This window comes from Mastomys coucha, unplaced genomic scaffold (genome assembly GCF_008632895.1).
Source record: "Mastomys coucha isolate ucsf_1 unplaced genomic scaffold, UCSF_Mcou_1 pScaffold22, whole genome shotgun sequence".
In the NCBI taxonomy this organism is placed as follows: Eukaryota; Metazoa; Chordata; class Mammalia; order Rodentia; family Muridae; genus Mastomys; species Mastomys coucha.
Genome location: NW_022196905.1, coordinates 264,373,365 through 264,390,269, shown reverse-complemented (window position 1 = coordinate 264,390,269; position 16,905 = coordinate 264,373,365). Strand labels below are relative to the sequence as shown.

General features: G+C 47.0%; 1 protein-coding gene across 3 annotated transcripts in view; it reads left to right on the top strand.

Annotated features, from left to right (window-relative positions):
• Nucleotides 1-16,905, top strand: part of Pcnx2 (pecanex 2) — a 156,081-nt gene that overhangs the window by 109,777 nt on the left and 29,399 nt on the right. For all 3 annotated transcript variants that reach the window (XM_031341830.1, XM_031341829.1, XM_031341831.1), the window contains exons 23-25: nucleotides 1,319-1,448; nucleotides 12,707-12,765; nucleotides 16,096-16,311. In XM_031341830.1, coding sequence (XP_031197690.1) covers nucleotides 1,319-1,448; nucleotides 12,707-12,765; nucleotides 16,096-16,311 — 405 coding nt within the window. The remainder of the gene's footprint in view (nucleotides 1-1,318; nucleotides 1,449-12,706; nucleotides 12,766-16,095; nucleotides 16,312-16,905) is intronic.

The following is a 16,905-nucleotide window of genomic DNA, read 5'->3' as shown; positions in this document are numbered from 1 at the left end:
GAGTTCTAGCCTTCACATGAATGTGCACCCGAGTACAAACATAAGCACAGACACAGAGACAGACAGACACACAGACAGTCAGACAGACAGAGACATATAGACAGACACACAAGAAATGAAGACATTCAAGATCTATACTGTATATTTGGCAACCAATTTTGGAATATTCCACCCATCTTTTCCCTAAACCCGGCCCTTTAGTGACATCATTTACTCCCTTTAGCCAAGACAAGGCCTTCCAGCTGCCCCTGTGCTGATCATTGCCTCTGAAGCCTCTCCATGTCCACAGACCTCTTCATCCTTGTTCAGTGATGAAGGTCAGGACTTTTAGCACCTGGAGTCCACATGAGATCAAAGGTGGAGATGCTGGCTCTACATAACGGTCCAGATAAAGCTGCCAGATCTGTAAATGTCAGGCTGGATCCCACCTAATTGCCGAACGTTAATTATCTCATCACCCTATTAAGAAACGCAGGCTCCATCCCACATCGAGAACAGACTAATTTGCTCTATTTTGGAATTGCATTAGCTCTCCAGCCAGCAGGGCACTGGTGGGTAAATTGTCTTCTCCAGTTGCAGCATGTTTCCTCTCTTGCCACCTCTGTTGGCTTGTGAGCTTCCAGCCTCTAGGGAGAGAAGCTCACCCTTTAAACATGTGCAGACACTGCGCCCAGCTATCATCTCCTCATAATTAGACTACAGTCTAAACGTGTATGGTGGGGAGGCAGCATCCCACCCCCACGTCCCTTTAAGCTCCTAATGATTTTCTTAAAGTGTTTAATTATTGGTGTTGATTTCATCTTAACTGTGCTTTTCACAGGGCATCTGCCTTGTAAGCTAACCTTTTGCCCTTTCTATTGGGAGGAACCAAAGGAGGCATTGAGTGACCTCTGCATTGCAATCCTGTCTAGGGTCTGTTTTGGTTGGTGCTATTAGTGATGGTCCAACTGAATACCTTCATCCATTGTCCCTCAGAGGCTCTTCATTCATTCCCTTCTTCTGCCTCCCACCATGCCTCCCTAGAGTTCCCAGCTTTTCATTTTGATTTTGTGTGTGTGTGTATGTGTGTGCATATGCATGTGTGTGTACACACGCACACATAGATGTGACACTTTGAAATCAGTGTTGGTGTCTGTATTGATAACCTCCTTATAGCCTAGGTTGGCCTTGAATTTTTGCTGTAGCTAAGGATGAATGCTAACCTTTGCTCCACCCTCCTGGTGCTGGGATTGCAGAGGTGGGACACCATGACCCATGGAATAGTGTTTGAAACTCTGGTGATGACAACTTGTATTCTGCCTTAACCCTCTCCTCTCAGACTCCGCCATGCTTTTCTTCCAGACATTTGCCACCTCGATCTTCTCCACGCCCCTGAGTCCATTCCTTGGGAGTGTCATATTCATCACGTCCTACGTCAGGCCGGTGAAGTTCTGGGAGAGAAGCTATAAGTAAGAGTTCAAACATCACTGCTAAGTTACTATATTTCCATGTGTCCCAGCACTTACTCCCAGACCCTCTGGATCATTTTGAACTCTGTACATCCTCTATACAAGGGGTTTGACCCAGGCTTCCTTGACTCCCCAGTTCACAGTGTGAATCTGTGATCTGCTGCTGGTGCAGTGTGAATCGGTGATCCACTGCTCCTGTAGTGTAAGTCGGCGGTCTCCAGGTACAGTATGAAGTAGGGTTCAGCTGTTAATTGTAGCTGGAGAGCTATGAAGAGAAAGAGTTACGCAGCTGGTTCTTAGCTGCTGGCCTAAGAGGTGTGATGGTCAGGCCATGACCTATGTGCTTTGATGTGCTGGGATAGCCTGTTGGGAAGCTCCCTTCTTCCTTCTTTAATATATCCCTTCTGTGAGCAACAGAATCTCAGCATCATCGTGTGATGCCTCTGCCAAGTCCTCTCATCACAGCTCTGCATAGACAGGAGCACCACAGAATCTGTAGAACACACTAGGTAGGAGACCATGGCTTCCAGGTTCACCTTTGCCTTGACCATTTGAACCAGGCACCAGATTCTTCGTGGATGTAGTGATGGAATGGGGTATTTTGTCATTGTTATTTTTTGATAATAGGGATGGAGCTGAAGCTCAGAATAAGCTCAGTCTACCACTCTTCATTAGGGACAGAAACAAATGCAGGCACAATGGCTTACTGAGGAGTAATCATTTTTCTTCCTGAAGGTGGGTCTAGTGTGTGCCTAGGCTGGCCTCACAATCCTATTTTTTTTTAATTAATCATTTTATTTGTTTACATTTCAAATTATATCCTCCTTCCCAGTTACCCCTCCACAATCCCCTATCCTATCCCCCCTCTCCCTCCCCATTGCTTCTATGAGGGTGCTCCCCCCAATCACCCACTCCTGCCTTACTGCTCTAGCATCCCTCCTACACTGGGGCAGCAAGACTCTATAGGACCAAGGGCCTCCCCTTCCACTGACACCAGACAATGCCATCCTCTGCTACATAGGCAGCTGGAACCATGGATCCCTCCATGTGTATTCCTTGGTTGGTGGTTTAGTCTCTGGGAGCTCTGGGTGGTCCAGTTAGCTGATATTGTTCTTCCTTTGGGGTTGCCAACCCCATCAGCTCCTTCAGTCCTTCCCCTAGCTCTTCTATTGGGGTCCCTGGGCTCAGCCCAATGGTTGGCTATGAGTATCTGCATCTGTATTGGTCAGGTGCTGATAGAATCTCTCAGAGAATAGCCATACCAGGCTCCTGTTAGCAAGTGCTTCTTGGCATCAGCAATAGTGTTGGGGTTTGGTGTCTGTAAATGGAATGGATCCCTAGGTGGGGCAGTCTCTGGATGGTCTTTCCTTCAGTCTCTGTTCCATTTTTTTGTCCCTTTCTTTCCTTTGGACAATCCTTATATAGCTACGGAAGATATGGGATTTCCGATTATCTTTCTGTTCTCCTTCTCTGGTGCTGTGCTTACAGGAATGCACTCTCTTTACGCAGTGCTTAGAATCAGAGCCAGGGTATCATGCATACCAGGCAAGCCCTCTACTTTCTACAATCCCAGCCCTTGCTGTGTAATTTCAAAGACCTTTTAGTGAATTGTCAAGGTGTGGGTGGTGGGGGGCAGAGGAGGGAGGAGCTTGAGGACTGCCTGCAGGAGAGAACTGTGAGCCAGGCCACCATCTCAGGCCTTGCTTGTCCGTGCCATGCCTACACTTGACAGAACTCTGGTATTTTGTTTCGTGCCTTTTGTACCTCAGGGGTTGGCCTAAAGGAGACCATGGCTTCAAGCTTCTGCTGTGAGGTGATTTGTTTTGAGTATAAGCATGTGTCCTGGGGAAGGATACATGGGTTAAAGCCCTTCAACTTTGGCAGCCTCAGGTCTCTCCTCCCTTGTCGGTAAGGTGCAGATGACAATGGGACCTGTTTCATCGACACAAGCAAGGGGAAAATGAGTCAATGTCTCAGCACATACAAGGTAGCGTGATTCTCAGGCAGGCTAGTATGTCCGCTCTGCAGGGGTCCCATTGCCACCAAGGCTGAGATGTGAGGTGTTTACCTGACTGAGCACACTTTGTACAAGATTAGGTCCAGGGCGCCCTAACTGGAGAAAGCTTTACCTTTCTCCCCTCCCTCCATCTCTCCTTCCCTTCCTTCCCTTCCTTCCCTTCCTTTCTTTTTTCCATTTTTCAATGTTCAAGTTTTTGAGATAGTGTCTGTCTTAGTCAGGGTTTTACTGCTGTGAACAGACACCATGACCAAGGCACCTCTTATAAGGACAACATTTCATTGGGGGCTGGCTTACAGGTTCAGAGATTCAGTCCATTATCATCAAGGAAAGGAGCATGGCAGCATCCAGGCAGGCATGGTACAGGAGCTGAGAGTTCTACATCTTCATCTGAAGGCAGAAAACTGGCTTTCAGGCAGCTAGGATGAGGGTCTTAAAGCCCACACCCACAGTGACACACCTACCTCCAACCGGGCCACACCTCCAAACAGTGCCACTCCCTGGGTCAAGCACATACAAACCATCACAGTGTTCTAACATGATCCTCCTGCCTCAGACTCCCAAGAATTAGAATCCCATGCTCATGCCACTGCACCTGGTTCCTTTTCTTAAGTACGAGGCAGGAGCTTTGGGGCTGCTACTTCAGTGCATCTGTGATGCCTTAAGGGGATTCAGGGAGGGACTTGCACGCTCCAGCCTAAAGGCACATTGCTCCGTAGTTTCTGTGAGACTGCTCACGAGACTCTCGGACAAATAATAACACCGTTCCTGCCTGGATGTCATTGTTGCTGAGGTGCAGGTCATGTGATGAGGTGTCCCATTGCTGTGACAGCTCTGCTGGACTCTGCTGGGCCAGCCCTAGGTCTGGCACTGATAATAACAGCTGCAGCGGAAGCAGAACCAGAATGACAGTAAAGGTTGGGGACCAAAATCCTCAGCTTTCCAAGTTTACTGATCCCCTTCCCATGTCTAACAGTCTTTTCAGCCTTGACAACTACTCTGACCAGCCCCATTTTCTTCCTCAGACCTGCAGACTCCAGTGCCATGAACAATAAATCCCTGATCTTTGTGAGTAGCTGGGCCAAGGAGGCTTTGCGACAACAGTGTGAACTGCCTGAGACAGGATACAAATGCTACCCAGCAAAAGAGACATATTTAAAGACTAGGCTTCCTCAGGAGCATAAGGGGAGACCTAAGAGAGCCCTGAGAGATACCAGATAGAACGGGACAAAGTCTGACAACAAATGAGGGCCAAAGAGAACTTTAAACTCAACAAACTTCAGCTTAATGTGATGACATTTGGGAGAAATCTACAGTGTCTGCATATTCTGATCACACTGATCACACTTGTCACATTGGCCACACTGGTCACATTGATCACACTTGTCACATTGGCCACACTGGTCACATTGATCACACTGGTCACACTGCCTACACTGTTCACACTGATCACACTGGTCACACTGCCTACACTGTTCACACTGATCACACTGGTCACACTGCCTACACTGGTCACATTGATCATGCTGGTCACACTGGTCACATTGATCACACTGGTCGTATTAATCACACTGGCCACACTGGCATCAGGCCACAACAGGGAAGAGGTAGATAGTGAGACAGTGGGCAGCAGGTCCAGGACAATATGAAAAAGGATGGGAAGTTGGAATCCAGAGGTCTCAGTCAGAGAGAGGGTGTGTCAGATATGAAAAAGGATGGGAAGTTGGAGTACAGAGGTCCCAGTCAGAGAGAGGGTATGTCAGATATGAAAAAGGATGGGAAGTTGGAGTACAGAGGTCCCAGTCAGAGAGAGGGTATGTCAGATATGAAAAAGGATGGAAAGTTGGAGTACAGAGGTCCCAGTCAGAGAGAGGGTGTGTCAGAACTGGGGGATACAGAGCAGTTGGTAGAATGGGACACGTGACAGTTATACTTTATAGTCAACACTATGGGATTCAGAATCACTGTGGAATCATCCCTCTGGGCATGTCTGTGATGGAGCTTGTAGAGTTAATAGAAGTGGGGATACCCACTGTAAATGTGAGTGTCCGATGGGCTGCAGACTGCACAGATAGGTGAAATCGAGGTAAGCACCAGCGTTTGTCTCTCTCTTCCTCACTGCGGATGCCACGTGACCAGCTGCCTCATGCTTCTGCCACCGTGCCTCTCTGCCATGGCAGACTGCCCCTTCTAACTGTGAGTTGAAACAGACCCTTCCTTCTGTAATTTGCTTTTGTACAGTATCTTGTCCCAATACTGAACAAAGCTAGCTAGCGCAGGGTCTCCCCCATTTCCCCCTGCTTTGGCAGTGTGGGGTGCAATCTTGACACTGAGACAGCCCTCTACTACTACAAGACAAGAACTGGCTGTTGTGGACTGACTGAAATGTCTATGACAGGCTCCTGGGTCTGAGCAGTCACAAAACACACAAGCCTCAGGAGACCCCTACAAAGGTGCTGGAAAGAATAGGTAATCAATCGCTGGGAGAAACTCTTCAATGGAGCTGCCTGCACACTGCATCCAGGGGCACGGCAATCCTGAGTCATCACTCACCAGGGTGAGAGTTTTGGTGATGTAGCTGCCTTTGGGTCACCCATGCCTGCTTGATGTACCACCCATGGTCTCATAAATAATCCAAATTCGACCCAGTGGCTCACCAAATTTCACTCATGGGAAACTGTTTCTCTGGTCTGGCAAAATGTTTGTACATCTCTCTTCAGGCTCTGGATTCTTTATGCCTGGAATCCCAGGTATAAGTCTGATTGAGCAAAGTGGTGAGCTTCCCTGCTATTCTGCTGACCCGTGAGAAAGCTCTCACACAAGCCCTCGGGAGCAGGCATGACACTCGAAGCTAGGCGATGAGCAACTGTGTGGATATATTTCAGAAGAAGGGGGCCTTTGAGGAGAGGCTGCTCATCTGGTTTCTTGTGTGGCTGCTTACTATCCTTCATGCTACAGTGTGTGGTTTTCTTGGGATCGGTTCTGTTTTGCTGAGTGGCAAAAGTGCCTGAGAAGTGCAGAGTCGCGAAGCAGGCCATGTGTGGGACGGCGTGCAGAGCCAAGCATGCCCACCTGCTCTCCAGCTGTCTGGAGGTGCTGACTCTTCAAGGGCGTCAGGTTACTGGGCCTCCGGAGGGACTCCAGGTGATGGATGGCTGAGAGAGGTTCAAGGCTGGGACAGCTGCAGGGAAAGTCTGTTCTGAGGCAAGGCAGCCAGAGAGAGGAGGCCACAGCTTTTCCAGTGTTGCAACCTTGGATTTGAGGCCGCTCTATGCCAAGCAAAGGAAGTCCTAGAATAAAGTAGGCAGAAGTGGGGAGGGAGGGAGGAAGATTATAGGTGTGTGGCATGTATATGTGTGCGGAGGTTCAAGGACGATCTCAGGGTTTGTTCTTCAGGAGACATCCATCTTGGTTCTTTGAAACAGGGACTCTCATTGGCCTGGAACTCAGCAAGCAGGGCTACCCTGGCTGGCTAGCAAACCCCAGAGATGCTCTTGTCTTTGCCTCTCTGGTGCTGGGATTACAAGTGTGCATCACCAGGCCTGGGTTTTTGAAATGTACCTTCTGGGGATTGAACTCAGGTCCCTAGGGTTTCAAGGCTATCATCTTACCAACTGAGCTACACTCCAGCCTGAGATACACAGTTTTTAAAGCTACACTGTCTAAAACCCTCTTGTTGCATGTTGTAAATATACACAGGGCAAGAGGCTTACTGGACATGTCCCAGGTACCTGGTCAGTTAGGACTCCCCAAGGCCTAGAACTTTTAGCAATACTAATCAGAGTCTCCACCAGGGGAGACAAGCGCCACCAAGACTCAAAAGACGCTGCAGGTCACACTGCTGAGGCGTGTCATTCTTTCTGCTAGAAGCAGAGTGGGCTGTGAGAAGGACAAGTTGGTATCAGGGTGACTTGGGCTTGAGGCTTTGTATTCTAAGCCATTCCACAGAGTGCCATGGCTGCTCCTTTGTGTACAATGATCCCTTTAAAACTTGCCATTTGTATAGAAGAAAACATATCCTGTTTGTCTTGTCACTTTGGAGACGTTCTGTTAACGCCCTCTTCCCCGTCTCTCAAGACATCTTACGGATCCTCCTTCATGATGTTTAGTGATTTGGTTCACATGTTCTAAACCATGTGTATGTGTTGTGCATCTGCATGTGGGCATGTGCATGTGAGCACCAGCGTGGGGCCTCACCTTCTGCTGAGGCCAGGAGAAGGATCCCCTAGAATGTGGAGTTACAGGCACTTTGAGCCACCTAACATGGGTGCTGGGAATTGAACCTGGGTCTTCTGCAGGAGCCGTATTCCTACCCTCTGAGTATCTCTCTAGCCTTCCTTCGTGGTTTTGAAATGAGAAATAACCAGTAGTAGAATCATCAAAATGTGAGATTTGGGAGATATTGTCCGACAGCACAGATGGCACAGCAGTTACCCTTGAGTGGTGAGTGTCGCCGCAGACTGTGTTTGAAAGTCACTGCTTCTTGTTTTGGATTTCTGTATCTTCAGGGCATAGTCTGCTGCAGCCAGGGAAGCCTTGGTGAGAAAACTTTGCTCTGGGGTTTGGGGAAAAGAAAATTGTTTGCAGATTTTAAGGAGGATTCTTTGGAGGCCCAGGGAGATGGCTCGGTGGGTGAAGACGCTTGCCACCAAGCCTGATGATCTGAGTTTGATCCCAAGGATGAGGATGGCAGGGTGAGAGAGCTGACTCCTGTGAGTTCTCCTCCACATACACAAAACCTAATAAATATAATAAAAAAATTTTAAGTAAAATTATTTGGGTAGAAAAATTAAAATTGTTAGGGCACCCCCCTTTTGAGGAGCAGCTCTGCACACTTTAAAGCAGGCTTCTGTGCTGCAGTTTTCAAGAACACCCGAGGATTGTGCTCCCCACCCCCACCCCACCATCGTCAAGGAACCACTCAAGGGGAAAGCCAGGAGGACGAGGGATGAGGGAGGAAGGAATGTGCCAGCTTTGTGTTGACCTTTGACCTTCTGTTCTTGGAGCTGGAAGTTGACACAGCCCATTTTAGTATCTGAAACATCACGTTTGAAGCTAATTTCCTTCTAATATTGTTGAAACTTTAAAGAAAAAGTCTAACTCTTTTTCTGTGTAACTGAGTTACAGAATATTGTCTTTTAAGACAATACGTATCACAACTATTTGCTCTCTGTGTGCATGTGGGCTTATGGAACATTTAAAGATCATAGAAATCTTACTGAAAATTGAATCAATAAAAGTACAATAAAATAAAATTAAAACCCAAAACTTACCCGGAAGCCCCTGTACAGGAACATTAGGGCCCCTTCTGTCCCCTGCTCACATCAGCAGTGGAAACTGGGAATCACTGCCCAGCTTGCTCTTTCAGACCACAGTCATGCATCTCTGTGGATCAGAGGTCCCCTAATCAGAGGTGTTTATTTGCTTTTTTCACAAAAAACGGAAAACCAGGGATAAGACAGATGAGATAGCTCTCCTCTTTGTACTCCATAAAAGTTTAGTGAGCAAAGATACAAAATCCAGCAGGCAGAAGGAAGTTTTTTAAAAATGCGCTGTGAGACAAAGGAAGAAGGTGAAAGATAGGAGAATGTTTGAAAGCCAGATGTGGACTTTGAGATCAACAACATTGTGGTCCTGCCGGGGAACATAAGGACCATCCATTCCCACCCATGGGGATAAATGCTGGCCATCTTACACCAGCCAGGGGCATTTGAAAGTCTGAGTACAGAGAAGTGTCTCCCATGAGCAGCCAGTGCACACTGGCAAAGGGAATATAAAGTAGAGCCAGCAAGAACATTACTGTGAACCTTATTCTTATCCATGGTCATCGCAGCACATCTAGTTAAAAGGAGGCAATGCATGGTCATAAGATGTTTTATTGTAGGAGGAAGAGAGAGAAGACAGGGAAGTAGAGGCTTACCATGGCTAGAGAGAGAGAGAGAGAGAGAGAGAGAGAGAGAGAGAGAGAGAGAGAGAGAGAGAATAAGGAAAGGAGAGGAGAAAGTGAGAAGAAGAGAAGAGAAGAAGGGAAGAGGGCAAGAAGGGAAGGGAGGAAGAGAGGAAGAGGGGAAGAAGAGAAGGGGGATGGGAGGGCAAACCGCCCCTTATATTGTGGGGCTGGGCTACCTATCTGTGGGGCAGGGCATACCTGGCTATGGTCAGATGACTGGGGGTAGGGTCCAGCTAGAATGCTGGGAGCTTGGGGCATTGTCTACGTGAGAGCACACACTTCTCCTGCGGGAGATTGTGGGGGGTTGTGACTGAAACAGGAGCCAGGGACCCAGGAGGTGTGGCCATACACCTTCTGTCCCATGCAGGCAGACATTACCACCCACCAGGTCTCCAGAGTTCCAGACCTGTTATTTGATGGGGACCAGGTTGCCTGAATAGACCACTGCCCCACACCTCTGCGCAGGTCAGCCTCTCTGGAGAGATCTATTAGAGGCCTATGAAAGTCCTTTTGTCCTAGACTCATAGGACACAGTGACTTTGTCAGGCAACTTTTGGGAAAATCTCACCCACAGGTGCAAAACCTGATCGGTTGCATCCCTGAGATGGGCAAGGGCAAAATGGAAGCAGGAGATCCGTGGGGATGTCAGGCAATGGGACAGATAAGGCAGAAATCCAATTACAGAGATAATTAGCACCTCTGAGTTACAGGCACCAAGTTTACAAGCAGACCTTACTGGAGGAGAGTTCAGATTGCCCAGTGCACTGGACGGAGAGTATCCTAGGCCTGGGTGTACCAGGCAGCCTGACTGGGCTATTGCTCATGAGGACTGAGCATTCCAACGTGGCTGCCACCCTTTTGGAAAGATTACATTGCAAGTGGACAGAGCTTTAGAAAGTGTCTAAACTCCCCAAGGAACTAGATAATTGACTTTCTTTTGGCTCAGTCCCACTTTAAAAATTGTTTATTTTGCAGCTGGAAATTCCATTTGTCCTAGGTCTTAAGGTGAAATTAAAATTCCGTTTAGGGACCAAGCATGCAGACATGGGATTTCAACCTTCATTATGAAGGATTCTGTTGTTTGCTTGATTTTTCTGTTGCCTTGGGCTCTGCTGTTTTGAGAGATGCTGTGAGACTGTTTGGGTGGGTGGGGGGAACCTGAAGCAGGGTGGGGCAGCATGCTGGGATTCATGGCCTTCTGAGTGGCAGCCAAAAAGCTCTTCTCTGTAGTCCTTCTGTGGAGTCTTCCACCATGTTCACACCGGATCCTACCTAGATGGTTGGCAAATGTCTGAGGCAGACAAGGAAGCAAATGATGCTGTTGATTTTTTTCTTGAAGACAAGCCATTTCATTGATTAAAAACATAATCCCACCCTGGTATTCTCGTTATTAGTTCCAGTCCCCAGGAGGCAGGTGCATCCAAGAGCTCAGCATTCTGGTGACATTCCTGACAAATGCTCATTGTTGGCTAAATAATACTGAGTATGTCAAGGATTACATTTAAATCGAAGTCAAGTGTGCAGCATCAGCAGCAACTGGACAGGTTTAGAAGATGGCTCAGTAAAGCACTTGCCCTAGAGGCATAAGGATGTGAATTCAAATCGCCAGAACCCAAATAAAAATACCAACAGTTTGAGCATAGGAGTCCCAACTACAAGATGGGAGCAGAGACAGGCAGATTCTGGAAAGCTGATGGGGCAAGCTAGCCTGGCCAATGTGGTAAAGTTGCAGGCCAAGGAGAGGCCCTGTCTCAAACAAAAGGTGAGAGGTGTCCAAGGACCAACAACCTAGAATATCTTCTGCACCTGTACATGCATACATCACACACATGCCACACACACACACACACATGCATGTATACATACATGCACATGCAGCTCCCTCTCTTCCTGGGTGGTATCATAGTAGGAAATCCTTCAGAAGCAGAACCCTGGGCCTAAATCTCGTATTCATGCTGCTGTGTCTTGACAAAAAAAAAAAAAAAAAAAAAAAAACAACTTTCTTAGAGTGACCTTAAAGATGTGAACTGGCCACATTTAGCACAGCTAAGCACCCTCAGTTTCTTACTAACAACCTCTATCATTTAAAAGCTAGTGAGACTAGTACTCTGTGTCTGAAATATAAAGACAGCTAATCCAAGCAGAGCACACTCTGACCTTCATGGGTCATGGGGCGTGTGGCACAAAAGACAGGTTGTCTCGGGAATACCAGTGGGTTGAGCATCTATTCCAGTGGCTCTCAAGCTGTGGGTTGTGGATACTTACAACTTATAACAGTAGCAAAAAGACAGGAAGTAGCAACAAAATAATTCTATGGTCAAGAGTTGCTATAACATGAGGAACAGTATTAAGGGCTGCAGCATTCGGAAGGCTGAGACCCACTGTGCTGTGCCTTGGAGAGACTGTCTGATTGGTCACAGAGTGAATGAAGCCTTTCTCCACTGATCACCACCTATGCCTTTTAAAAGCCATGGATCAAGATGCACTGTTAAGATGAGCCCTGTTCCGGTGACTCCTTGTTGCCAGGGCTGCAGACAGTCTACCCTTTCCTAAGTTTGTAAGAGTTGTTTTCATGGCTCAGCCAAAGAAAAATCCGGTAAGTATGCCCCCAACTGGTAGACCCTTGTGGTGGAGATGGTGACCGCCCACAGCTATTTTCTAGAAACAAATAGAAACAAAGGTACTTTGTGTGAACACTGTTCTCAAATTCTGAAACTGGGGCCGGTGGCATGCTCAGTGGGTGCCCTGCCATCAAGCTGGATGGCCGAATTTTGATCCCCTGTACCCTCGTGGTGGGAGGGAAGCACTGGGTCCTGCAAGCTGTCCTCTGATGTGCACGTGAATGTCATGGGATGCACATGTATACACATACACACACACAGTCACACACACACATACACACACACTCACACACACATAGACACACATAGACACACATACACTCACACACTCTCACATACACACAAAGTTGATAATCTTTTTCTTTTTTTTTTTTTTTTTTTTTTAATTCTGAAAGTAAGCAGCATGTCTCTGGAAGTCCAAACACTTGCTTTAACTTTATGCTCAAAATGTCTTAAAAGACAAAGACATTGCACCTAAGTCAGAGAAAAGCCTTTCTCCCCAGTCCCCAGTGCTGGGTGGATGTGGCCCACTCCTCTCTCTCTCTCTCTCTCTGCAGCGTTGGGAGCCGGGGTGGCCCTCCTCCCCTGTAAGCAGCCTGCACACCCATCTCACATTTGTATGCCAGCTCCCTAAGAGCAGGGATCTAACCATGGCCTTTTACCCTTCTAGTACACGGCGCGTGGATAATTCCAACACAAGGCTGGCTGTGCAAATGGAAAGAGACCCAGGTAGGCACTTTTCATAATCTCTTTAAACTTTGTGTCTCTTTTGTTAGTCAGATAGAGACCAAAGAAGGTATTAAGTATGATCTGTGTGACCATGACAGAGGTTCGGTAAATAAACTAACTACAGGGCATAACTGGGCAAGTAGACCCCTCAGTTCCCTCATGGATTGCTTTAGATATATGCTGAACTGATTAGTGACTGTTTCCAGTTACCCCATGAGCACATATTAAATTGTTTGTGTAGAGCAGACCTCAAGCAGACTTTAAACCTTAGAGCTGGTCTCTAAAAAAAATGTCCTTTGAGCTGGGAATGGTTACACACACCCAGAAACCCCAGCATTCAGGAAACAGGTGCATGAAGGACAGGAACTCCAGACCAGCCTAGGTGACATAGTGGGGCCCGGTCTTGAAAAACAAACAAAAGCATGGCCCTGTATTGGCCTTTATATTAACAAACCATTGTAGGACTCTGTATTATATTGGGTTGGATTGGATTTAAAAAAAAAAAAAACAGAAGGTATATTAAATTGGTTTCTTTGTTTTCTTATGTAAACCCGCAAATAAATGTCTTTTTAAGACTTAAAAAAAAAAAAAAAAAAAAGAACACATCAGAAACTCTGGTCAACATGAAGCAGTGGGGTCACCTGATAGAAAATCCTTTGACTTTTTTCTTTCTATAGTTGATCTCATTTTTAGCCATTTTGTCTCTTTCTTCCTCTTACCAGAATGTCAATTTAAAGTATAATTTTATTTAAGGTAGACATCTGTGTAGGCCTCATCCTTATCTATGGAAAGAACAGTGTCCTGGGTTCATGCCGGTTATCCATGAAGATGCTCTGTTAGTGCCATGTAACCTGACAGTGCCATAAACTGAAGATGAATGCAGTGCCTCTGACTTACCTCCCAACCCCGTTTTGTAGCACAGTCCATCCTGGAATGTTACTTGCTCCCTCCTGGGATCCATGATCACAGGGCTGACATGAAGCTGCAGCTGGTCACCACCCACTATCACCCAAGCATCAGATGGCAGGACAGCAGCCCCAACTACCAAATGCATCCCGTTCTCCCCTGTGTAAATCCCACATTCAGAAGTGAAACCATCTTTATCAGGGCCACCTATACTGGGTCTGCATAAACACACTTAGCATAAAATCAGAATTTAAAGTCTGGAAGCACTGGAGAGCCAGGCTTATTATTTATGAGACTCTGTCAGTGTGTAGGGGAAGGAGAGGAAGTGGGACAGTCTCTGTCATGCAGCCATGAGATTCAGTGACCCATCAGGATTCTTACATTAGGCACATGGACAGCCTCAGAAACGCATCCTGCATCCAGCTAACCAAAATGTTTTCCCTAATTATACAGATGCATGGGCAGTGTGTACTAAGAATATGTCCTGAGCCAAATTTCTGTGTTTACTTCTTGTGTTTGAGTATAGAACAGTGTACACAGTAAGAAGGGCTAATTCTCATTCGGGGCTCTCTTTAAAAGTACAGGGGACTGAGGAAGCCTCTAATCAGCGTCTTCCGTGCCTGCTGATTCATCACAGACAGTGAATGTGGAGCAGGCCAGCAGGCTGGTACATGGAGACATCTTATCAGCAATTCCCTCTGTCAATCATAAACAGCTTATTGATGTCTCAGCTTATCACTTTAGCTTCCAATGAGCTCCAGCGCTGGGTCAGGGGCTCAGTATCTGATAGCTGCCCGCACAGGTCTCTTAGCAACAGCCTGGTCCTCCTCCCCATATAATGCTCAAGGACATCTTCTCCATACTGAGGCCAGGCTTGAGCTCTGTTAACCATGGGTGAGGAGTGAGGCTGCAGCTTTTGTGGATGACCTCATAGAACCTGTCTCCTCTCTGGTAAATTACACACAAGAAGCCTTGAGTTTTACTCCTAGGTCTCTGTTCAGGGAGACTCCGTGCCTGCCTGGCTTTTCAGGGGTTTCCTGCTCCTGCAGCCAAGGTTCTGGATTTTCTCTTTGGCCTTCCCAGTTCTTCTTTGACCTACCTAATCACATACGAAGAGGAATTCCCAGTCTTCCCTTGAAAGGCGTGTCACCCTCACCTTGAGGCAGCCAGAGGGCGAGAGCTGCAGTCAGAGCTTGGAAGGAAACCATGGAAATGCAGCACATACCTCAGTTTACCCCTTTGCACACAGCCCCGGCCTTCACCAGGAAGTAGGGCCTCCTGGTTCCATCTCCTTCCAGCACCCTTCCATTTCCCTGTCTCTTGCCACCCATCCAACCGAGTCCTGAATGTTAACCAAAGAGCAGCCATTAACAGAATCTAACCCTGGTTGGGATGTAGAAGCCAACTCCCTCAGTTCCTGCTGGGGAGACACAAATGGACAGCCACTGTGGGAATGGCGGACCCAGATCCAGGTTTTACTGAAGAGGAATGTAAAGTTGGTTTTGGTTTTCAATGGTTTTACTCATAACTGCACAGTGAGACAGCTCCAGTGTTCTTCTGTATATAAGGAAGCTGGGGAGCATTTGAGATAGGACATGATAAGTAGAGAAGTAAGTTATAGGCCTAAAGTTCTAAAATGTGTATGTGTTTGTGGGTACATGTGTGTGTGTATGCATGTGCGCCTGGTGCATGCATGTGTGTATGTGTGTATGTGTGCTTGTATCTACCTGTGTGTGTATGCACATATGTGTATGTGTTATATGTATGTATGGTGCATGTGTGTGTGAGATTGTGTGTGTATGTATGTATGTGTGTATATATATGTAGGTACATGTGCCTGGTGCATGTGTGTGCTTGTATGTGCACATGTGTGTGATTGTGTGTATGTATGTATGTATGTATGTATGTATGATGTATTATGTATGTGGAGGCAGATGTTATTCCTCAGAAGTCTTCTGACTTTGTTTTTTGAGTCAGGGTCTTTCAGTGGACTGGGACTAGCTCAATGAGTAGTGTATCTGGCCCCTGAAATCACCCTCCTCTGTATTCCTGGTACTGGGATTAAAAGTGCTTGTTACTACAGTTGTTTTTTTTTTTTTTTTAAACATGTGTCCTGGAGGACAAACTTGGGTCATCAATCTTACACAGCAGGCACTGCCAGCCCCCAAGGTCAGAGTGGTTGAGCACAACACAGGACTTCATAATTCATTTGCATTTACACAGGAATGTATCTGTCTAAAAGGTTACAGCAGGGTTTAGAGGGAAGGCATAGGAGGTCTCAGTATAATCCACCCAAACAGGTAGAAAACCGGCACTTCTATATCTGTAAAGACTCTGACCTCACTCAAAGGGCAGAGCACCATTTCATGGTCTGAGCATACGATGAGCATATGATGGTACACTTCTCATCCCGCCTGCCTTCAGGGAGTGACGACAACAACCTTAACTCCATCTTCTACGAGCACCTGACTCGGACCCTGCAGGAGTCGCTCTGTGGAGACCTGGTGCTTGGCCGCTGGGGCAACTACAGTTCCGGTGACTGCTTCATTTTGGCCTCCGATGACCTCAACGCCTTCGTCCATCTGATTGAAATCGGAAATGGTCTCGTCACCTTTCAGCTTCGGGGACTGGAGTTCCGAGGTAGGAGTTTCTTTGACTCAGTGGGTTGGGTTAAGCGTCATACAGAGAACAGTGCATAGAAGCCTCCTTCAGGAGTGGGGAGATGGCTTATTAACTAAAAGCATGTACTAGTCTTGCAGAAGACCTGACTTCAATTTCCAGTACCCAGATTTTGAGGCTCACAACCACTTGACTCATGTTCCAGAAGGTCTGATGCTTCTTGGCCTTTGTGGGCCCCTGAGCTCTCATGTGCATACTCACACACATACACACAATAAAAATAAAGTAAATCTTTTAAGAAAAAAAAAAGCCAGCATAAGCAAAATACTTAATGCAATGACAGCTCAGAGGGATGTGGTAGAAAAAATGATCAGTTCACATTTCCCTGTGTTATGGTGACAGAAGGCATGGTTTGCTGGGGACCAGTATCACCACAACGTACTGGATTCCTGGAACCTCACAGGGTAAAATTTAGAAGGCGATTCCTGCTGGGTGGTGGTGGCACATGCCTTTAATCCCAGTATTCAAGAAGCAGAGGCAGACAGATCTCTAGGTTCAAGGTCCACCTGGTCTACAGAGTGAGTTCCAGGCCACGGCTACACAGAGAAACTCTTT